At 37.5% G+C, this 22844-nt stretch overlaps 1 protein-coding gene across 2 annotated transcripts in view; it reads right to left on the bottom strand.

The window, feature by feature from the left end:
• The window catches only part of LOC124167585 (myosin-I heavy chain), a 506524-nt gene that overhangs the window by 15459 nt on the left and 468221 nt on the right, over positions 1-22844 (bottom strand). For both annotated transcript variants that reach the window (XM_046545559.1, XM_046545558.1), the window contains 15 exons: positions 20346-20550; positions 20026-20180; positions 18327-18551; positions 17830-17964; positions 17072-17301; positions 16789-16978; positions 15370-15531; positions 13408-13555; positions 12866-13143; positions 11626-11762; positions 10125-10330; positions 8367-8665; positions 6935-7142; positions 1390-1895; positions 288-527 (listed from right to left, as the gene is read on the bottom strand). In XM_046545559.1, the coding sequence (XP_046401515.1) occupies positions 288-527; positions 1390-1895; positions 6935-7142; positions 8367-8665; positions 10125-10330; positions 11626-11762; positions 12866-13143; positions 13408-13555; positions 15370-15531; positions 16789-16978; positions 17072-17301; positions 17830-17964; positions 18327-18551; positions 20026-20180; positions 20346-20550 (3324 nt within the window). The remainder of the gene's footprint in view (positions 1-287; positions 528-1389; positions 1896-6934; positions 7143-8366; positions 8666-10124; positions 10331-11625; positions 11763-12865; positions 13144-13407; positions 13556-15369; positions 15532-16788; positions 16979-17071; positions 17302-17829; positions 17965-18326; positions 18552-20025; positions 20181-20345; positions 20551-22844) is intronic.

Raw genomic sequence — 22844 nt, forward strand, 5'->3', positions numbered from 1 at the left:
GGATGTTCTTTCACTATATCTTGCTGGTATCAGTTATTTTAATTAGGTACTTGAGACCTTCAGGGAATTTCGTTCCTCAGGAAAATCAGCTAAATGAGTGAGCTAGGAGGTATGAGTTTGTTTTGTTTTCTGGTGTAATTGTGTAGTATTATGTGCTCTGACCTACTCCATTACCTCACTTCCTGTCTATCACTTCCCCACCAATCCCTCAAATTTCCCAGCAAAGAATATAGTCATGGGGATCATTTCTTTTAATCAAATCTTAAGCAATTAATCTTTGTACTCACCATCACATCGAAAATGGTGGCTCTATGAAGAGGCCAGCTCTGGATGAGATTGAGGAATGCTTTCTTTGCTTCGGCTGCAGTCATTCCACGCAGACTTTGGTGATGGATGGCAATGCCCTCATGAGGCACATTTGGTATCACACGAGGGGGCAGGCAATGACCGCAGATGGATCTGTAGTCAATCAGTTCCTCCCGCCAATCTCCAAGCTCAAGCTGAGCTTGCAGGGCACAGAGCATCATCTGGAAATGACAATGAAATCATTGGAGCCATTAAGTCAAATCGACATTGAAACAGAATGCTGAATCAACTTACAATATCCTCCTCAAGGTGTACAGTGTCATAAAGTAATCCATTTTATACATTCTAGGTATTACTACAAGCAATGGCAGCCACATAATATTTATTGAAATTATATTATACATTTTCATAAATTGAAATAAATTTTTATCCTCATGCAGCTAAATGACTAACTTCTATCCTATAGAATCTAATTATTTGTCACATGTTCATCAAATTTTATGAAAAGAAATTGGTACCTCCCCTTTTTGAAATTACAAGTTGGTCAAATGATACATAAAAATAAATCTTAACTTGAGAGCTTAACACAATACCAAAACATTAATAATATAGATTTTTTGCATATAGAAATAAAGGGCCATTATTAAGAAAGGGGTAAATGGTTTTGGCATTTATTTCTCAAAATGAAGCAAACAATCTGTTGGAATTACTTATGAGAAATACATGAATGGAGCAACCAGATTCGGGTGAGTACCAATCAGTCACTAATCAAGTCAAAAGCATCAACTCATGAAATCTAAATAATATTGGTTAATTATTTTCACTGAATGGTAAAATTCTTCAAAAAAATCTGATGAGCATTTTGCCATAGTTTCTTAAAATTGATTCATTATTTATTAAACTGTGTATTTTGTATTTCAGCAGTTACTGGTATAAACAGACTTTAAATCATGCAATGCTTTCTGTAGTTGCACAGGAGATTTATGAGTTACTGATGGAATTCACCAGTTGCTGGTAGATCTTGATGAGTATCTCACCGATGCTTCCTCCAGGAGGATAAAGAAAGTCAAGAAGATCACTCACCGATTCTTTCTCCGTGACGGGGAAGCGATCGGACCTCAAACTGTGCAGCACTTGATGGTACAGCAACTCCTTCTCGACGGGGTCATCTAGGTCGAGGAATTGATCGAAGAAGAGGTGTTTCTTGAAGAGGAACAGGTGCTGTGGAGGGTGGTGGTGTGGGGGCGGGGGAGGGGGATTGTTTGCGTTGTGCTGCGCGGCCTGCGGGTGGTGATTGTGGTTGTGGTGATGGTGGTGGTGGTTGTGCTGCTGCATTTGCACAACTTGTTGAGCGTCGCCGTTTGGCTGCTGCCCAGGGTGGCGGTGGTTCGAATTTCTCGCCTTGAGGTGACCCTGGAAATTATTGTGCATCACCGTGATGTTCCCTTGTGGCGCAGAAGCGGCTGCTGCGGCTGCTGCCGCTGCCGTGGCTATTCGATACCGCTCCCATTTAGACATTACATCAGCCACCTTCTCTTCAGGCATCAGACTGCGTTCTGAGTTGCCCAGCACTTCATATATGGCATAACCTGAAATTGAAAGTTCAAAAAATAAGTTAAATGAGCTGTAAGGTCATGGGAATCTGCTGTGGTCAGACTCCCTAAGATTTTCAGAAACTTGTTTCTCAACATGTGTACAGTAGACCCAGAGTTAACAATGAGTTCAACTTTCCATGAATTCAGCATATGATCTAAGCTGAGTCTTTAAAAAAATTATGAATAGGGTAGTTTCCTTCATCAAAGAAAACGAAACGCATTGATTACGATTCGTTACCCAACATTAGTGTATTCATAATATAAAAATTATTTGGTTCTAGAAATCTAAGTTTAGATGAATGTTAATGGTCAATTTTAACCTCATTTGAAAAAGGCCAGATTGGCACCCATGCGATGCCACTCCACATAAAGTCAACGGGACCTAGATTCTATACGAGTAGATATGTAGGACTTTTACATCATCTGAGATTACCAATGCATGCATGTGGCACAGAGTTCAGGGAAGCATTTCTTGATAAATCACCTATTAAAACTCCCTATGGTGGGAAAGTTTCCTTGGTTTGTTAGGGTATTAATAATCCTTATTTAAGCCAAGTGCTACCTGCTAGCAAGGTACTCTGCTACCTGCTAGCAGCCTGCATTGTAGCAGTGCTCACAGCCTCGCACCAAAGTGGCCTCACATGGCGGCAGCCAGAACCAGAATGATGCCACACAGGCTTTTCCCAGCATTCATACTTAGCCGTCGCATTTTCGCCCACTTGAAAATTTTCACTTTTCATTAAATCGCAAAAAATAGTTATTGTCATTTAAAAATCTAAAAGCATGAAATACATACTCCAGGAGTAATAATTTTTCGATTTAGGCAATAAAAAATATAGGAAACCACCCTATTTTGCAGCCATTGTATCCATTCATACAGCTTGTCATCATCCATGATTTACCCCTTGTATGTTAACAGAATACATTTTTAAACAAATCAAAATTTATGTTTGCATATTCTCATTACAGTGATTCTTCATTGGGAAATAATGGTGATTCAAGATATGATGAAATGCAATTCACCATTGGTCCTCCAGTACAGAATTATGCATCTACATCTACACAATACCCTGTGAGCCATCTCTATGATGTTTGGCAGCGGGTGACCAGTCACCAGCATGCATAAGAATCTCCACATATTGTGACGGTTGCGGCCGTCCCAACCCTAGCCTTTATTCCCTTGTTCACTGTCCTCACCCATTTCCCATCTTCCCCCTCCCCTTTTTCCTACCCAAGTATGCAAGGTGGAGTGGATGAGTGAGTCGGTGTGAGTGGAGGTCAGCCCCGTTGAATGGCCCAAGGTTTCCCCCTATTTTTTTGTGTATGTGTTGCGTGTGCATCGGAACCCCCTCACTCCCCGATGGGAGTGTATAAAAGCCGAACGCACCGAAGAAAAAAGAGAGAATTGTAAATTGTGTTGCTGACTGTGCACTACGAGAAAAAGTGAGGCGAAAGGCAGCGATCGGCGTAGAAGACGGGAAGCCAAGTCGGAGGATCCACTCTGAAATCCGAAAGTGGTCGCCAAGGAGGTTCCAGGGGCAGCCAGGCCGCGCACATTGCCGTCTCCAAGAAAAAAGGAGGCCGCACAGAAATAGACGAGCCTGCGTCCAGCCCGAACCACGGCACCAAGGAACGGAGTCATCCGGTGGTCATCCAGGTCACGTAAAGTTACATTGCCCTGACCCCAGTGATACCACCCCTGTCTGTGTACTTGTCCCCGTATGCAGCAATACGCCACTGTTAAGGCACCTTGTGAAATTCATCGACGCCTCAGTGATTTTTCTCATGATTCTCAAACTTAGTCAGCAACGGAACTTAAATGTGCAATTGGGACAGACTTTATTACTTCCCAGATATTAAAAAGTGTAACGAAGTCTAATAATTGAAACGAGTCCGCTTAACGGCATATATTTTTGACTTTTGTTAAATATTTTTTATTATTATTATTTCATGGTAATTTCAAATGCCAAGTGCATAAATCATTTGTTATTTCATCCATTCATCACTAACCCAATCATTTTCACTCATCTGGTTAAATATCTCATGTAAGATGTTTCTTATTTTTGAATATATTTGTGTGAATGCTGAATGAAAGGGTCCTTGCATTTCTTTGGGTATTCCTACGAAACCTATTTTCCTTCACCTGCCGCCGATCCGTCACGCGCCTTACCCCAATTAGGATCTCTTCACCACGAAATAAGCTGCGAACAGGAATCCCCCACATTTATTGTAATGCTAATTTAAATCTTTCGATAAATCGTCCTGGCTGGCAACGTAAGGAGGTTTATCATTTATGGGTGGTTTTCGCGGTTTTTCGTCCGGGCAACCGACGTTGAACCATTACAATATGTACCACATGGCCATATAAATATTACTCACAATTGCAAAAAATATACCTGCACATTCATGCAAAGTCAAAATTGGCCTACCATTAATAATTCAAATATGTACATAGTAAATTATGCAAGGTTAGATAGTAAATTATGCAAGGTTAGAATAATGGAAAAAGATAAACATATTATGAGTCGTCCTAGCCAGTGATCCCATTAATTTTATTATTATAGTAATGCCATGGTCTATAATATTTGTATTTTATCCACAGATGATATGTTACTTTTAGAGAAACATAACTTTGCATTCCTGAACAACATTACCCATGGTTAAACGTCTTGGTCGAATTACTAGCATTTACGGCACTAAGCCGCAAGGCTATCATACTGGAGAAATTTTATAATTGTGATACTAAATGTTCACAGAAAATCCAATTTAAAAAAAAAATTGGCTCATTAACAGCAGTTTTCAGGAAATTCATTTTACCACCTAAGGTTGAGCTACCAGGAAGGTTGAACTAAGGTTTACCACTTTAGGCTTACCTACCAAAGATTGGAGATTGAAGAAATGAGATACCTGAGGAAAGTTATCCAAATTAACCCCATAATTAGGGAGCAAAACTACACTAATGCATCACGAAGGCTTCACACCCAGTGGGTCCGGATTCAAGTCCTGACAGTGGCAGATACTTTTCAGAGATGGCTGTATCCCTGCTTAAGAGTAGTGTGGAGGGAACTTCAAGTGCAACACACTTTCCGACAGATGGGACGTTAAGCCCTGGTTAAGCCTATAGTTACAACCTGGCTAATTCCAACACAGGGTTTCTATCCTCCCTCCCTTACCTCTTGGTGAAAATGACTTCAGCTGTCAGTTACCTCCCTCTAAATACCACACCATTGATAATACCAGAGAGGAGAAATAATACAGAGCACACGGCACCTGGCAGTGGCCTATGTATGGGGGGATGAGGGAATAGACCCCAAAGCCTCAGAGAAATGAAAAAGAATATTTATAACATTGTTTAGTTTTGATACACAGCAAGTGCATCTGCTTAAAGTTAAATTTAATGTGCCAAAATGATGTAAAATATATTTACAGGCATGTCATTTTTTTTTATTTTCCGGGAATCCCCGTTGCCTCAGGGAGGAGGGGAGCCGCCCCCAAGGTATTTCCATCCCCCCCTCCAAAACATATTCCTAGTTGTGCCACTGGCACCCGGCATATTCCGTAACTAAGATTTTTCCAGTGCCAATATCACTTCTTTTATGTTAGCACTTTAAATAACCGCACAACTGCCGTCAGTGATGAATGAACAAAAATAGATAAAGAGCCTCGAAAAATCTCCCCTTCTATCATGTTTACGCTCTAAGAAAGAATTTTCCCATGAAATTTTAGCAATAGTAGATTGAATCTACTGGGCATAGCTTCTCTGTCGGCATTCTTCCGTGAATTCAGCGCTGGGAACTTCAACTCACAAGCCGCGTGATTTGTCTTCACGGAAATATTTTACTTTCTCATATCTAGTAACAGCACCGGGCACTTATGTGCTTCAAAATAATGGTTAAATGCCATTCCTGAGTCAAAAGGAACTGCCTTTACTTTCACATTTTGGATTTGACTTTAATGATTACGTGACGACTGACGACGCGAGTTATTCTCCTAGGGCATTAACACTAACTCTCGTTCTGTTAAAAAATAAACGCTTGCCACCAGGAAGAGTTATGCAAATAGCTATTCAAGGTGCAACTATGTTTCTTTTAAACCCACTGAGTTACAAGTTGGGTCAGTTTTGATCTGCGCGCCGCATAAATAACTTTCCCCCGGCACAATTCGTCCCGCAGATGTGGGATAAGCCCACGGAATGAGACCATGCATGCTGTCATGTTGAATCACCATCAACTTATGTCCATACTGCAAATATGACAATCTTTTTTGGATGACCGTGGGAGGTAAAATTTTGGTACGTGAGGATTTTTAACAGGTCATTTGGGCGTTATTTCGCTGGGGCGATGGAAAACATAACCTTGGCAGAATTCTAGAAAATCTTCCGTGAGTGATAGATATTCCGTAGTTCGTGATTCCAGATTGACGATCATCTACCATAGTTAAAATTAATATCCAATAAATTTCATCGCTCATTATTAAAACTTATTATTCTTATCGACATATCTATGTAATGAGCACATACTACTCCCACTCCTGTGACTAAAAACTGTGAAAAATGTGTTAGAAAAAGAAATTATTCTTTTCCAGTTTTATTATGTTAATTCCAGTTTACTATGCTAATTGTACTGCTCACCACTTTAACAATTTCTATGTTCCAAAGGAGTTAAAACTCCTAGAGCAATAAATGAGTTAATTATTAATTATTATTAAAATCATTCCCCAATCTTCTCGTAGAGGTTTCGTAACTGAGGTCATCGTATAAGTGAAAAGTTTCATAACCGAGGTTGGAAATAGATGGGTTCATATGGGGTTATTCACCGGACCAAAAAATCAGTGTATAAGTGAGGTCATCATATAACTGAGGGTTGTATAACCGAGGTTCTACTGTAATTAGAAAATGTTAGATAATAGGAGAGTGGATTGGGTAGTTGAGGCAAACCAATATTTGGATTGTTGACTTATGATGGTGATGAAAAAGGACCACTACCACTAAATTATAACTAATCACTAATAAAGTCAAAGACTACGTGACGTACCCATTGCACTTTCACGGAGACCAATTTTCGCTTTGACGATCTCCATGACATCCCTTGCAGTGGCTGATGGGTGGAATTCAACGGCATGGTACTGTCCATCCATAAAATGGAACCTTGCATAGATCGGCCTTCTATTTATTGTACACATAATCTCTTCCCTTGACGGCGGCCATTGCCGCCTCCTGGTCCCTTGCGTCTTGTGGAGGCACTAGGAGAAAAATATTCCACAGATTAATTCATCCATTAAAATAATCACAGTGACCATTCATAATATACATTAGAATTTTTTTCAAAACAGGAGGGCCCCCTTTAAATATTTGGGAGTTTCAGTATAAATTAAAAAGCTAATTAATCAAGGGTGCCAGGGGTTGGCTGCCCCCCAGTAATTTCTGGAAAAATTATGAAGATGGTAATATTTTAGGTGGCTTTCCAATTAAAGTTTTTGTTTCAACAGTTTAACAAAAAGTGTTTCAAAATAATTGATGAATTTGTAAAAGCAGATATGTATATGACTTATTTTCCCTGGTAGGCCTTGCATGCCACAATGGCACAGGAAAAAGTAAGAAGAGCCCCCCCAAAACAGTGACCCTAATCTGCCCCAGGAATGTAAAAAAAATCATTTTATCAGCTTTTGCTTTGCAACAGCAAACAAAATCAATACAATGATACATTCCATAACTTTGGCATAGTCTATTTCAAATAACGCAATGGATTGATAAAAACTTTTGGGAAAGTTCCAAATTAATGTAAGATTGCCTGTAAGATCATCCTGAATAGGTTTTAAAAATCATGTATCAAGAAATCTGCAATTTTTTTTTGCTTTATATTCACCCAGATTTGATTCCAAGAGGATCACAGTGTAGATGCTAAATGGATCATTTATAAGCTACATATATGCCTAAGCAGCATTCACCAACATGAGGAATAAAGAAATCAACAGTGACTGAAGTCTAGCTGAGAAAGCATAATGAAAATATGCATGTGCAAAATCTCCAAAACTCAAGGAAGGACATTTAGGCAAAAGTTTACATCATAAATCATTTTTGAGTTTGGGCTTCATAGTCCCAAGCACTGAAAGCAACTGGACACTGAATCTTTTTTAACTTCAATTAAAAAATTGGTTTAATTGAAAACTTTTCACTACCCAACAGTTAAGAGGGAATTATACATACCTTAAGTTTCCTTGGATATCACACAATTACTTATACCACTTAATTTTTACAGAGTACAACCAGGGTTTCAATGAATTATCATCATCTTCAGGTGCAAATTAATGATGATAATGATAGATTAATGACGATGATGATAATTCATTGAAACCCGGGTCGCGCTCTGTAAAAAATAAGTGGTATTAGTAATTGTGTGATATCCTAGAAAATTTATAATGGAATACCACAATGTTAATCAAGAGTTAGTGAATTTTGATACATACCTTTTCAGCAAAGCGGGCATATTTTCCCTCTTCCGACACACAGTCGGCAGCACACCTCTTGAGATGCGACAACAGGTACTTCCGAATGGCTTTGTCCGTTGGAAGCACGACAGAGCAGGCGAGAGAGAGCAGTGCCCAATGACGGAGGTTCACCCTCGAGTTGGGATCCGGGTGGTCGGTCGTCTGCTTGATCAGCTGCAAGTAGAGCTCATTGAGCAAACTCTCCTTCCTCATGCACTTCTCCATTATGCGCTGAATCAAGTTGATGTGCTCATCCTCAGCTCGACGAATCGCATCTCCTAGAAATTGACCATGACAAAAGTTGTTAAGTACATATAATCAATGTTGGTAAGTAATTAAGTTAAAGTAATTGGAATACTTTTGCAATTATTTGTGCATGTAACAATTAATTCCTACGAAATGTAATTTTTATTAGCAATTTACTGTTTATGGTGAAGGAGGAATCATCCCAGCTAGCACATTATAAGTCATTGAGATAAGGTGAAAGGAAGAAATAAGGAAGGCGCTTCTCAAGTAAGCTTGTTATGGGTTTCTTACAGCCAGGCCAACAAACATCCAGAGTAATGGCAAAATGGATGCCAAACTTTCAGCACTTCCGTAGATGCTGTTATTATCCCATCATTTCAGAGTGATTATTAAGGCCTTTATGTATAAGAATAATGTTTTTTTCTTGGCACTTCTATATATTATGAGGAGAAATAACATCATACCGCCATAATTTGAAAATCATTCACATTTATGAACTGATGGTGAAACGACGGTCATAAGAAAAACACAATTTCACAAGAATAGTGACGTAGAATAATATGAAAATGCCGGAAGGAACATCTAATATACATATTTTTGTCATCGGGACATCAAGCCATAGATTAAAATTCATAAATGTTAAGTTGTGTAGACTTTGATTAATTTCAGTTTTTCATGCACATACTAGACAAGTTTTTCTACATAATTAAACTTTAAATTGGTAACTACACCGTTCGCTTTCATCAGCTGCTGTGGTGTAGTGGTTAGAGTAAGGAGCATCGGATATGGAGGTCGTGCATTCGGTTCGCCCTGACGTTTTTTTTTTTTCTTTCTGCCGCAAGGATAAAGTAATTGTGTTATGCTTTATATCTTCACTAGCCAGTCGCTTGCAGTTATTCATTTTTTTCAATTAACGGGAATATCTGTTATCAGTTGTTAAGCCCTTGTAAAGACTCGCTTAATTTCACCGGTAGCCTTTAAATGCATGTCGGGAGAAGCCGCGTAGCATGTGTAGTACGCTGTTTAGCCGCCTTTGGCGCTCCAACAGAAGTGACTTATGTTGCCTGAGGATATTTGACAGCATTTCTTACCTATTCTTCCATATAATGTTACCCTTGCCTTATACAAGCCCCTTAGCTTACGATAAGCTGCTTATCAATTTTTTCTGTAAGAAAACCATAATAAACGGTTAACTCTCTTACTTTGTGCTATCTGGGATTATTTATACTATTTTAGCAATGTATGTCAAATCTGCTCATAACCTAATCGTAAACAGGTAACTTAATAAAGAGCCATAGAAAGAAATATTGCATGATACTAGCTACTGGTTTATGAGCCACAAGGCATTTACTTGTACTTCGCAATGTCAGGTGTTCAGATTATGGAACACTAGGCATAAATGGGTTACCAGGGTGGCATTTCAAAAAAATACTTGTTTGCATATGAATTTGGAGATGACGGAACTGAGTTAGACTGCGATCCAAAACTTACCATTTTGGCCCAATCCTGCATAGGTGAGGATGATTTGGAAGACCTGTAACACTATCTGCTCCTCAGTCTCTGGGATCTTGCTGAGGCTCTGGGGAATGCATTGACGGCTAAATGCCCAGTATGCATAAGAGAATCCCTTGTATGTCTCGCCGTGATCAGATGGCCCGTGCTCTGACCTTAGTTTCTCTAGCCTGTGCTTACTCAGCCTGAAATATCAAAAATGAAAATGTTTCATCACAATATTTCAAATGTTCACTGTCTGAATGGGTTAACAATTCATAGCAAAATAGTTTATGGGTACCTCAATAAATCAAGACAAACAAAGCCAGGGGCGCAGCCAGGAATTAAGGCTGGGGAGGGTTTAGGTGCAACTAATGCCGAGGTGTGTGGAGGTAGGGAATACCCACCAGGAGAAGGGGTATGTGCAAGATTAATAAATTACGGAATTTTAAGATAAACAGTTCAAAATGGTGAGTTTTACGGCTTCCTGAGGGATATTTTATTAATCCTTACACCATTCTATTAGTAATATCAACCCAATTAAATAAAATGGATTAAACTTAAAAATTTCTCTAAGCTCTGGGGCGTTTTAACCCCCAAAACCCCCGCTCGCTGCGCCACTGAACAAAGCTATCCCTTCTATCTCATAATTTAAATTGGATTAAGAAAGCCTCTTGCAAAAGAAAGCTTATCACAGATTTCCAAATTTCTCGAATGACATTGTATACAATGCTATATATAGTTGCTGTCATTAATTTTAGCATTCATCATATCTTACTTACACAATTTTACTTTGCATCATTCGAGACTGTGTTTAATAATGTACCGATTTTTAATGGAAATTCTTTGTATATTTTAATCAATAGTTTCAGGCATTAATTAGTGAAATTGCTTCATATTAAATATAGTTACTTTGTCAATTTCAAAATTACGAAATTAACGAAGTTTTTTAAATTTAATATCCATAGTTTAATCTTTTCATGTGTCTAACTATAAATGCTACCATGCAATGATTCCAGTGTTAATTGGTAACCTATTTAAATATAATGCATTTGATTACTATGCATATTTTTTGCAAAGGAAAAAAGATAATGAAAATAAAATCACAAATATTGTGAAAATAATATTGAGAAAATGAAGATATAATATTACCTATGTACCAATTTAAAAAATCATTTTCTTGAAAGCAATTGGTTACAAATGTGCCCAACAATAACATATAGAGCTGTACCTATTCCTTTATGAATTGCAGCTTTCATGATACAGATTTTTCTAATGAATATTTTGATCTAAGAAAAAATAAAATGCAATCACACACTATGGTATTACTTAGTAAAATTATTATGAAAATATATACATGAATTTGTACAAGATTGAAGGAATTACATCACTGGAATCCATTATTTCACTTTGCAAAGAAGAGTAAAATAGTTTACATGAATCAAAAAGCACTAAAATTCCTAATGCCTATTAAGACAAGCAAATTTCAACGAGTTTTTACCTGCGTAATGTGTTTCTTATGAACCCTCCACCCGTATCTTGAGGTTTTTTGAGTAAGTCACTGTCAACTAACGTCCGTCGGCAGTTAATTAAATTGTGGTATAAGCGTATCCTATCTTCGTTAGTTATCACCTTTGCCTATAAAAAGAAGATGAAATTTATTGGAATGGAAGTGTAATTTACCATATCATTTATAATAATAATTTTTTATTTGTCCAAGGATTTGTTGCAAATGTACAAATATAGGACACATCATAATTGTAGAGGGAAAAAGAAGAAAATACAATGCTAAATTACTAAACATATATACAAATACAGTAAAACCTCTTTACATCGTAATGGAAGGGACCAACATTTAGGCAATTTGATGTATGGAGGTTCACTATAGAGAGGTTTTAGTGATAGGCACCATTTTTTCATATCCTTTGGAATTGAAAGGCACTACTGTCTTTTAAACCATTATAGTTATGTGTTTAAACACACATGCATTCATCAGTGAACATATATTTATTATTTAATAATTACAGAAAGGGAACGCTATCGCTTGATTTTTACCACGATTTGAGAGAAAATGATGTGATCTCTCTCAATTCAACAGTCACTTAAAATGATTGGGGTAGTTGGATACCTTTTTTCTTATTTACTGTAAGGTATGCTCTCATATTGAACAAAATGGCCACAACTAATGATTAACGTGAAAATTACAGCATATTAAAGGGGTAAAAGAAACAAATAATAAGGGTGAAACATTTATCGCTGAAAATGTCATTCCATGTACACATAATCACGGCTGCATCAATGGTCTCTTGTTATCTCGGTACGATTTACGGAGGTCGTTAGGCTGTTTCGGTGGTATCTCCTTGGTATGATAAGTGGAGGTTTTACGATATAAAGAGGTTCACTACAAAGAGGTTTTCCTAATAATTTACATGTAAATCAGATGGGACCGTAGGGGTGGTATGATGTATGGAGGTTTATGATGTAAAGAGGTTCACTACATAGAGGTTTTACTGTATAAGCATAGGGCATGTCAATGTTTGGACAACAGAAATTCTTTTATGGAGTAAAACAGGTAATCCTGCAGAAACTTTTTCAGTTTTTCCTTGAAAATTGATGTCTTTTTTTTTCAAGCTTAATCTCATGTGGTAACCTGTTAAATATCTCTAAACCCTATATTTAAAAAAAGCTTTCAGGGATACACTACTAGGACAGATTTTGTTACAGTCAAGTGGCAAACTTACCCTCCTAATGGGTTGCTCAGCTTCAGTGATCCATCCTGCAAGAGGTGGATAGTAGCTGGCTATTAAAGATCCAATTTCATTCTTCTGGGCAGTCTCAAAAACAAAACAACGATGTGCATCAGGAAGAACTTTCATCAGATTAATCGTAATGAAAGAATCGCTCGGATCCAAGAATATGGACTCGATGTCGTGGTAGCGGTACTCATTGAGAACGAATTTGTCATCAGGCTTAATCATCATGATTCCATCACAATTCACTCCAAGAATGAGGGTATTACCTGAAAAAAAAGGAGTTTCAAAGAAGAAAAAGTGAAAGCAAAGGCCATTATGAAAGTTATTTTTACTGGAAAAATAACTTTCAATAAATCATCACTTTCATTAATATTTTTAATTTAAGAGATATCCAAGTAGGTATGATCCACTAGACTCTTCTTGGATATAAGAATAACCAATAAAAATTACAGAAAAAATATCATCAAGAAACAAATGGTATGTCAGTGGTATAATTTCAACAAAACATGGCAATTTAAGATTATACTAACCATAAGACCAATAGCCTCTATATGTAACTTGGAAAAGGGTTGTTCCATACAGAGGGTATTGCATGACGCAGGAGAGGTACAGGACTTTGGCAGCTAATTCAGACCTTCCCATTCCGTACTGCCTGTGAGCTTGTGCCAGTATACCAACCTGAAAATGAAATAATAAAGAACTTTGAGCTCTCTTGGGTCAATTTAGGGGCAATTATGGGAAGGGAAGATTAAATCAAACTGAAGAGTTTATAGCTGCTGCACCAATCACTGCCAACCTACAAGCTTTCTTTCCTTCAATTGCCACAAAGGCATACCTTATATTTTGCAGCTTGCCCTTGACTCAATCTCATGAATGTTAACTACTCTACATCCTAACCCTCATTATTTGCCAACACTATGTTTTCCGTCGCCCCAGCAAAATATAACGGCGAAATGAGCAGTTAAAAATCCTCCCTTGCCAAAATATTGGCTTCCATGGTGATTCAAAAAAGATACTCGTTCTTCTAGTATGGACGTAAGTCGATGGTGATTCAACACAATGGTAAAAGCAGCATGTATTGTCTCACTCCGCGGGCTAACCCCACATCTGCGGGACGAATGGAGGCGAGGGCAAGGTGCGTATATGCACCTTGGGCAAGGGAAAGTTGCTTGCACGGTGCCCTTATCAGAACTGACTCTACTTGTATCTCATTGTCAGTGGGTTTGAATGAAGTATGGTTGGAACTTGAATAGCTATTAGCTTAACTCCGCTATGTGGCAAGCGTTTATTTTTAAGGGAACGGGAGTTAATGCCCCCGGAGAATAACTCGCGTCGTCAATCGTCATTTAATCATTGAAGTCAAATTCAAGACGTGAATGATAAGGCAGTCCCTTTAAATTCAGGAATGGCTTAGCACCATTAAATCGAAATACAAAAAGGGTCCAGTGTTGTTATCAGATATGGGGAAGCAAAATATTACGTGAAGATGAGGCTTGTGAGTCGAAGGTCCCGGCGCTGAATTTGCAGGAGAATGCCGACAGAGAAGCTATTCCCGTTAGATTCAATCTACTAATGCAAAAATTTCATGGGGAAATGCTTTTTTAATGCATATAAATTATAAAGAGGGAAAATTGTTCCGGACTATTAATCATTTTTTTATTCATCACTGGCGGCATGACAGCAGTTGTGCGGTTATTTAAATAGCTCACTTAAAAAAAGTGACCATAACACCGGAAAAATCTGAATTTCCGAATATCCCGGGTCCTATGTGCTCTGCATTATCTATGGTATGCTATTTGGAAGGAGGTAACCGACAGCTGGGGTCATTAGTGACATGAAGTAAAGGTTGGGGGGATAGGAACCCTATGTTGGCATTAGCAAGGTTGTAATGATAGGCTCCAAAGGGACCAGGACTTAACATCCCATCTGCTGGACAGAGTGGTGCACTGGAAGTGCCTTCCACATTACACTCAAGTAGGGATAGGGCCATCTCTGATAAGTTTCTGCTATTGCCAGGACTTGAGCCCAGGCCCACAGGGTGTAAAGCCTTTGTGATGTATTAGCGAAATTTTGCTCCCTGTTAATGGGGTTAATTTGGATGACTATCCTTATACCGTAATACTGTAAAAATATGAGACTTTTTCTGGTTCCGGTTCTGGCCTAAATAATAAATTTACAAAAGCGTATGACTAAGCGTTCTAAAAATAATGAGCAAGTGTCATCCTGAAAACTATACTCCTCCTCAATACAAACTCTTGATTTTACACACTTTGATTTTACACAGTGCCCATATTTCGGTCCCTCCAACTGCGTAAAATCAAAGTTTTACTGTATTGGCTATTATTTGCTCTGCCTCCGGTAAAGCGACAATTTGCTATAGCGAGTATTTATTTGAGTACGGTGGAGTCTCATTTTATCGAGATTATATGTTGTGAGAATAGAGATTTTTGGTTCTAATAGAGGTAAAAAAAACTACATTCACAGCCACTTACCCATTGGTCCTCAGCTCGATTTCTGCTGATTCGATAAGGCAGGTACATGTCAACATCAACATAATAGTCAAACTTTCCATCTTTTGGATCCCCTAGTGCAACCTGAGCTTGTAAGCCAGCCAACTGCAGAGCCACCTTCTCTGTCACTGGGTAGTCATCACACTGAAAAGAAAACATCATTTCCAGTAAGGATATACAGTTTCAGGCTATTTATCCTGGCATTGGTAACATAGAAGCGTCAATCTCCGATGAAATTAAATGGCTGGAGGTAATTTTTGAGATTCATTGTTTATTTGGTACACATTTTAATGACACTCGCACAAGGGAATATCATTCAACTCAATTCAAATGCTGTTTCACTCCAGCAAGATGCAACTCACAAAAAATCTGAAATGAAAGCTTTTTGACTACTATTCATATGACTCAGTATAGGAAGCTTCACGAGCATTTTCAAAAAAATGAAAGAGCTACTAATAAACACAATTCACTCAACTGTTATAGAATTTATGAAAAAAAAACTCATACAAAATTGAATTTCTCACACTCAGATACATAGTTCTATTCAGCTACTTCAAGCATTGATGACAACATAAGGAATTATTAATTCTGACCAGAAGCACAACCACTCTTAATGATTGAGATTTCATGAAAACATTTTATATATATAACCTCCATGTTGAACACTGGTTATGTACTCCAATTTCAGGTTAGTTGGAGAAATAATTGAAAAAATTTCTAGTAACCATATTAACTTTTCAACAAATATTTTTGACAGTCATACAACAAGTTTTTGCTGGCATTACCTATGAAGTATCTCTGCAATGCAAGCAATATTGCATTTAATTAATATCATGCTTAAAGATACCATTATACATCAAATGAAACCAGCAGTATAGGTAAGCAAAGGCAGATCCAAAGAGGGGATAGGAGGGGTAGTAAACCCCTTAGGTATCCTAATTACACTGGATAAAATGATAATTTTTTTTGGATCTCCACTACTACTGGGAGGTTACCCCTGGGCCTTTAACCTTGCCTCCCCTTTCGTCCCTATCCTGGATCCATTACTGAGAGTGAGCAATGAAAATGATTGTGGAACAGTACAAAATATCAGTTGGAATATAAAAATAGCACCTCATATGGTTGATGGTTAAATATTTATAGTATATGAAGCAAATATGTATATCAAGAAAAGTATTGAATAAGATGACAAGAATTTTAAACATCATATATTCTTGAGGCACATGAGTAGGTATAATGAATGCTACAACCCCGATTTTTCATTTCACAAAGTCATATTGGAAATGGTTAAAATTTCAAACTAAATTTTATATACGTGCATGAAGCACTTAATAAGGTTCGATTGAAAAAATCAAGCACACCTTAGCACATCAAATGAAGAGGGTTTGGATGAATGCTCACCTTGACGACATTATACACAGCCTGAGCATACAGCATGTTCACTTCAACTGGATCTTGTGAAAGCTCTCTTGAACTTCTAAACAGTCTCTTTTTGAAAACAAACCTATTCTCACCACTACCAAGGGTAGATGCATTGCCTCTTTTGGTCAGGGTAGGGAAAGATGAAGAATTGCCTATTTTTGTTTGTTTCCTGCAATGAAAAACAAGGAACAGCATTACCATCACAAATTTTGGCTAAAAACCCTAATTTTATTCTGTTTCAATTTGGCCATAGAGTACTCACGCTTCCCAAGCAGCAATCACATCGTAAAGGTAGTCGTGGGCTTTGACGTGCTCCTCTCCATCGGGACGGCTCTGGTAGATGGCCCATCCCTCCAACGACCTCAGGCCTAGCTTCTCAGCCAATTTCTGGGCTGCATCCGCTGCCGTGTCCGTTGGATGCACATCGATTGCTTTTGTTCTTCCATCCAGGAAGAAAAACCGACAAACAATTGTACCTAATCGTCTCATTGCCTGCAAAAATGATAATAAATAATAGTAAGTATTCCTATTACAATTGTTGAGAGGAGCCGTTTTTAAAGTACTGCTTTGATTGATGCATGCATCTGTGTTGACTTTATTTGATGATCATTAATATCCATCGCATCAAATGCAATAAAGCTCAGTTATCCGCATGCAATGGCCAAGTATGGACCAAATGTCCCTGCTTTTCAAATAATTCTACAAGTTGAAGGAAACACAAAAGGTTCATAAGATCCAAAACAAATGATTTTTTTGTGTTTAATATGCAGGTATCCAACTGCTGATTGAAATAAAATGATTTTTAAGACAATAAGAAAAATATTGAAAGACTAAGTGGTTTAAGCATCATAATCCTAGGTTTATAAAAAAAAAGCAAAATTGAAATTTTTTCTGTAATACATGCATAAGTATGAGTTGATTGATTTTAGGCAAGCAATGCAAGGCAATTATCAACGGCTATGCAACTGATCAGGAGCTTAAAAGTGGAAAATATATCTCCAGATTATGAAAAGCACTTACCGCAATTTCCACTGTGGAAGGAGGATACTGACGAGAAGACACTTTAGTATACCGGCAATTATCCATGCACCACTGGACATATTGCCTCAGTTTACCTTCGACAAGAAGGTTTTTCTTCAAAAAGCACACAAAATACTGAAATACAAGAAAGAAATAATTGTAGTGCATATTCCTGCTCAATAAGGCAAATCTGTAACTTGGATAGATTCAGGCAAATACAGATGAAAAATTAACTTGCTGAAAAACTTGAAATATATACTTTTGAACGTACTGCATGTTCCAACCATCTCATATCATTATCAAAGGTGTAATTGTACATGATAATGACACGAGTTGGAAGTTAATAAATTGTGTTAAAAAAGTTGGAAAAATACTTGTTCTTTAAGTTTTTGCTTTTTAAAATACAAACTTAAATACTAAGTTTGTATCTTTTGATAAACAGATTCAAATGGATCCACTAGGTTCATTCTAACAAATAATATAAAGTTCACTCTAACCTTGAATAAGAGTTTGCTGGGTTGAAATGACACAATGCACAAACAGAGTATGAGCCATACTCTCTCCGTAGACTCATGGCTTGGGTTGTTTGTGGCCTGCCGCATGCACTGAACATATATTTCATCCCTCAGCTCTTCTCGCTCAATTCCATAACCAATAATAGCCTGTATTGTTTGCACTTCCACATCAGGCTTCATTTCTCCCCTTATATATTTGCATATGTCCTACAAAAAAAAGATATCAGAGTGAAGAGTCATATTTTTTAATTTGTCATCAAGGCAGCCTTTTTTTTGGCAATCAATGACTTCAACATTTACACAGAGTGGAAGACAAGAAACTAAAAATTCTGATATTCCTTAACTCTTTTGAGACGGAGGAGTTTTCGTCTTAGCATGACTCCTGTACTGAGCCCCAAGAGACTTCTTTGTCATGGTTTTTGGAGCATTTTTGGAGGACATTCGTTAAGAAGGGTCTCGCGGAACCTTTTTCGACCCCTCCCCATTGGGACTCCACCGTGGTCAACTTATGTACTGCTTATATGTATTTAGCACATGGACAATATTTGCTTGCACGTAAATTACAGCCTTTGAATTGAATTCCTCATTTTTTTCTGAGCATTGTCAAACTTTAAACGAAGTTCTAATGTCAATATTAACGCCTTTAATGCAGCAACATTTTCCATGTTGATGTTTAAACAGAACTTGAGATATAAATTAATATTTATCGTAGAATTTCGTTTAAAAATTGTAAACGCAGCTCAGAAGACAAAGAATTCAATTCTTAGTTTATATTTCTTGAGAAAAGAACAAATATTTATTTCAAAACCTGACTGGATAAACAATTGCATGACTGCGGTCCCTTACCGCTAAGAGGGGTATTAAAAGACATTCTAAAGAGGGGTAAGAAGGTCAGGGTACCTGCTCCCTGATTCCGAGGGTAAAGCCCAAACCCTGCGGTGTTGGGTCCCGAAACAAAGACGTTGTACACCCGCGACCGTCATAAAAAGGGGAGAGGTAGGTAACGTATACATATATGTATACGGCTTTCGTTCTCTTGGTCAGGAAAATCTCAGACGGAAACATACGGCTTTCATCTCCCGGGTCAAGAAACGTCCACACGTATATTTACGTCTTTAGTAGGGAAAAGGTTAACTGAACTGCTCTAACTTGCAAAATCCAAGAATGCCCAAATGGGTATGAGAGAATAGTAGCACTTGGCACCTGATGTGTGAATTGAGACGGGTTAGAATTAAATCTACCAGTGAAGGGTGACTACTGGGAATTTAAACTTGGCTGAAGGTAAAAATTGTATGTATAGGGTGAAAAGAATATAATGGCTTGAGAATATAATCACCAAACATGTTCCACCCTTCGCAGAAGAAAAAGGCATAATTAGACTGTTGAAAAATGCTCCAAACAATCAATTTGTCATCTCATTTCAACATAATTTCTTCCTTTCAGATTGAGCAAAAAACATTATGCTTACAGAAAGTTAATGGCATTTCCTCATTCTGATAACCAAAGCACACTTAAATATACAAAATACCCTCAATCACTGAAAAATCATTGAATAATTTGTGGAAAAGGAAATTAGATATCTGAAAATAATGAAAATGGCAATAGCTCTATGTGCATATCATCCTAAAAGTGTTAAGTGAAATAAATAATATCCTACACAGAAAGAATGAATTTTACTTACCCTAAACACAGAACAGGCAACATTAACATTGTCAGGGTCATACATATGAATGTGGGAGTTGGGAATCGTTGAGCCTCTGTAATAAGTCACCATCTCATATTTTGGAATGATTTCTGTAGACTTCCGTTTCCTTGTCAGGGTTGCCATTATGGTACCTTAAACATAAGTGAACCATACAAATGAACAAAAATACCTTATGAATAGCTCAAGAAAGTAGGTGATGAATCAAAAAATGGAAAAATACCAGTCTCAATGCTTTTTAAACACAACCAACATTGACTATGGAAGAAAATCAGTGAAGAAGTCCATGGTTAACTCACCATCAGGAGACCTTTCATGGGCATTGAAGTAATTCTGAGCAAACTCCACAATGTCATGGTAGGTGTCGTCCATATTCTCCTTATTATCCTGCTGCAGCTCTTCCAGTTCCTGTAATTTCCGCTCCACACGAAACTTCCTCCTCTGGTCTTTCTCTGTATCTTCCTCGGCTCGATTATAACGCCAAGAATACGATGACTGCATGCCCTGAAAATTTCAAGTTCAAAGTGAGTCAAATATGTATACTCATTATTGAATTCAGTTCCCGAGCCCATTTCAAATGACTCGGCGTCTAGAATGGGTTATTTCTGTTAATTAGTAGCTAGAATCATTTGAAATAAACTTTTTCAAATGTAATTATGTATTATCAATACAACGCGTTATTAAATTTGTAAGATAGAAATATGTATTACTGCCATAGTAACCACAAGGTTTTAATGGTCAATGATCGAATAACACTAAAGAATCCAAGTGCCTCACAGTTTTAGAAATACTCTGCAAAAGTGAGTTTATTGACTCATACTGAATCCTCCATATATGAATTATTTAGGAGGAAAAAAATTTAAATATGAAGAAATCATTTCAATTTCAACTTTTTCACTTTCAAACAGACGCCATTGAGAAGACAACAATTTTTTCTCTTAAAAATTGCAAAACTGAGAAGTAAATATGAGGAAATCAGTTCGATTTCAACTTTTTCAATTCTTTCTCACTTCACCTTTTCATTAAAATTACATTTTTACACAAATATTTTTTTCAAATATTCAAATTAATTTCTTCAACCTCAATCACTTTTTAGGCAAGCATGGTATAAAAAATGTTACCCAAGTGAGCAAGCAATATTTCTACTAAATATCCATTTTTATGCAAGGAAATGGAGGATTTAATATGGTATTTGAACAGCTAAAAAGCAGAAGCAAAAAAATTTCGAGGGATAATAATTAAAGACTTGACTCCAGAAATTTATAGGTAGCAATTAATAAGGAGTAGCTGCTAATCGCCTCAGACAAGACATCTTTCTCTCTCTGTGAACACTTTACAGTTGACTATAACACTATTGATCAACAAATATTGACACTACACTGGCTCAACCTGAGTACAGCAGGTAGAGAAATCTTGCAAAAAGTGGCCCAGACCCAGAACAAGGGCAGGGCAGAGGGGGCACGTGCCCCGGGCAGCAGACTTCAGGGGGCGGCAAAAGTTCAAAAATTTATTTTTAAAAGTTATTTAATTTTTCTAATTGAATTAGTTAACAATAATTATTAATTTATAAAGTGTATTAATTTATAAATTAATAATAATCATAATACAGTAGATTCCGGCTAATTGGGACATATCGGGACTTGTGCACTTTGCCCCAATTAGGCGAACTATCCTGTATACGGGTATAAACAAATGTTGAAAAGATAGAAAGAAGACTAAAGAATGTTTATAATGCCATGTAAGTTTATTACACTATTAATTTGATTAATAAATCAGCGAGTTTAGTTAATTTATTGTATTTTTTTAAAATTATAACAATTTAGTTAAAAATATTTTTCACAGCCTCGGGCGACGCTGAATGAATGTCTTTTACCAAGTCCTATTACAGAAAAGTCTTGCGGATAGTATAACAACAAGAGCTTTCAAAATAGAAGAATAGGAATATTTGTGAAAAATAAGAGTAAATCAAAGGAGGAAAATAAAAAAAAATAGTATTCTGAAAACAAAAAATTTCAATTTTGTCGCTAGTATAGAGTCTATGTCGCCGACTCATGGCCCAATAAAGCGGCATGCTGTCCCAATTAAGTGGAGAATACTCTGGGATATTCCTCTATTGGGTTCTGTTCTTCAACATCTGTCCCAATTAAGCGGCTGACCCAAGTAACCGGTGGACCTATTAAACGGAATCTACTGTAATACTTATTAACAGCGAACATGTGTAATTTTAATTACCACATCTCAAAAAACCACATCAACCACACAAATAGGGTAGTTTCCTTCATCAAAGAAAACGAAAAGCATTGATTGCGATTCGTTACCCACCATTAGTGTATTCATAATACACAAATTATTTGGTTTTTGAAATACCGGTTTAGACGAATGGCAAGGGTCAAATTTTATCCTCATTTGAAAAAGGCCAGATTGGCGCCCATGCGATTCCACTCCACATGACGTCACAGGGACCTAGTTTCTACACGAGAGGATAGGAGTTATACATCGTCTGAGGTTACCAATACATGCATGAGGCACAGAGCTCAGGGAAACATGTCTTAATAATCACCTATTAAAACTGGCTAAGGTCGGAAAGTTTTCTTCGTTTGATAAGGTATTAATAAACCTTTTTTAAGCCAAGCGCTACCATCCAGCAAGGTACTCAGCTACCCGCTAGCAGCCTGCGACGTATCAGCGCTAAGCCTCGCCTCAAGGTCACCTCACCGGGTGGGTGGGGGAACCAGAAATACGACGTACGGAGATATTTCCCGGCATTCATACTTAAGCGTCGCGTTTTCGCGCGCTTG

The sequence above is a fragment of the Ischnura elegans genome, chromosome 11 (assembly GCF_921293095.1).
Source record: "Ischnura elegans chromosome 11, ioIscEleg1.1, whole genome shotgun sequence".
In the NCBI taxonomy this organism is placed as follows: Eukaryota; Metazoa; Arthropoda; class Insecta; order Odonata; family Coenagrionidae; genus Ischnura; species Ischnura elegans.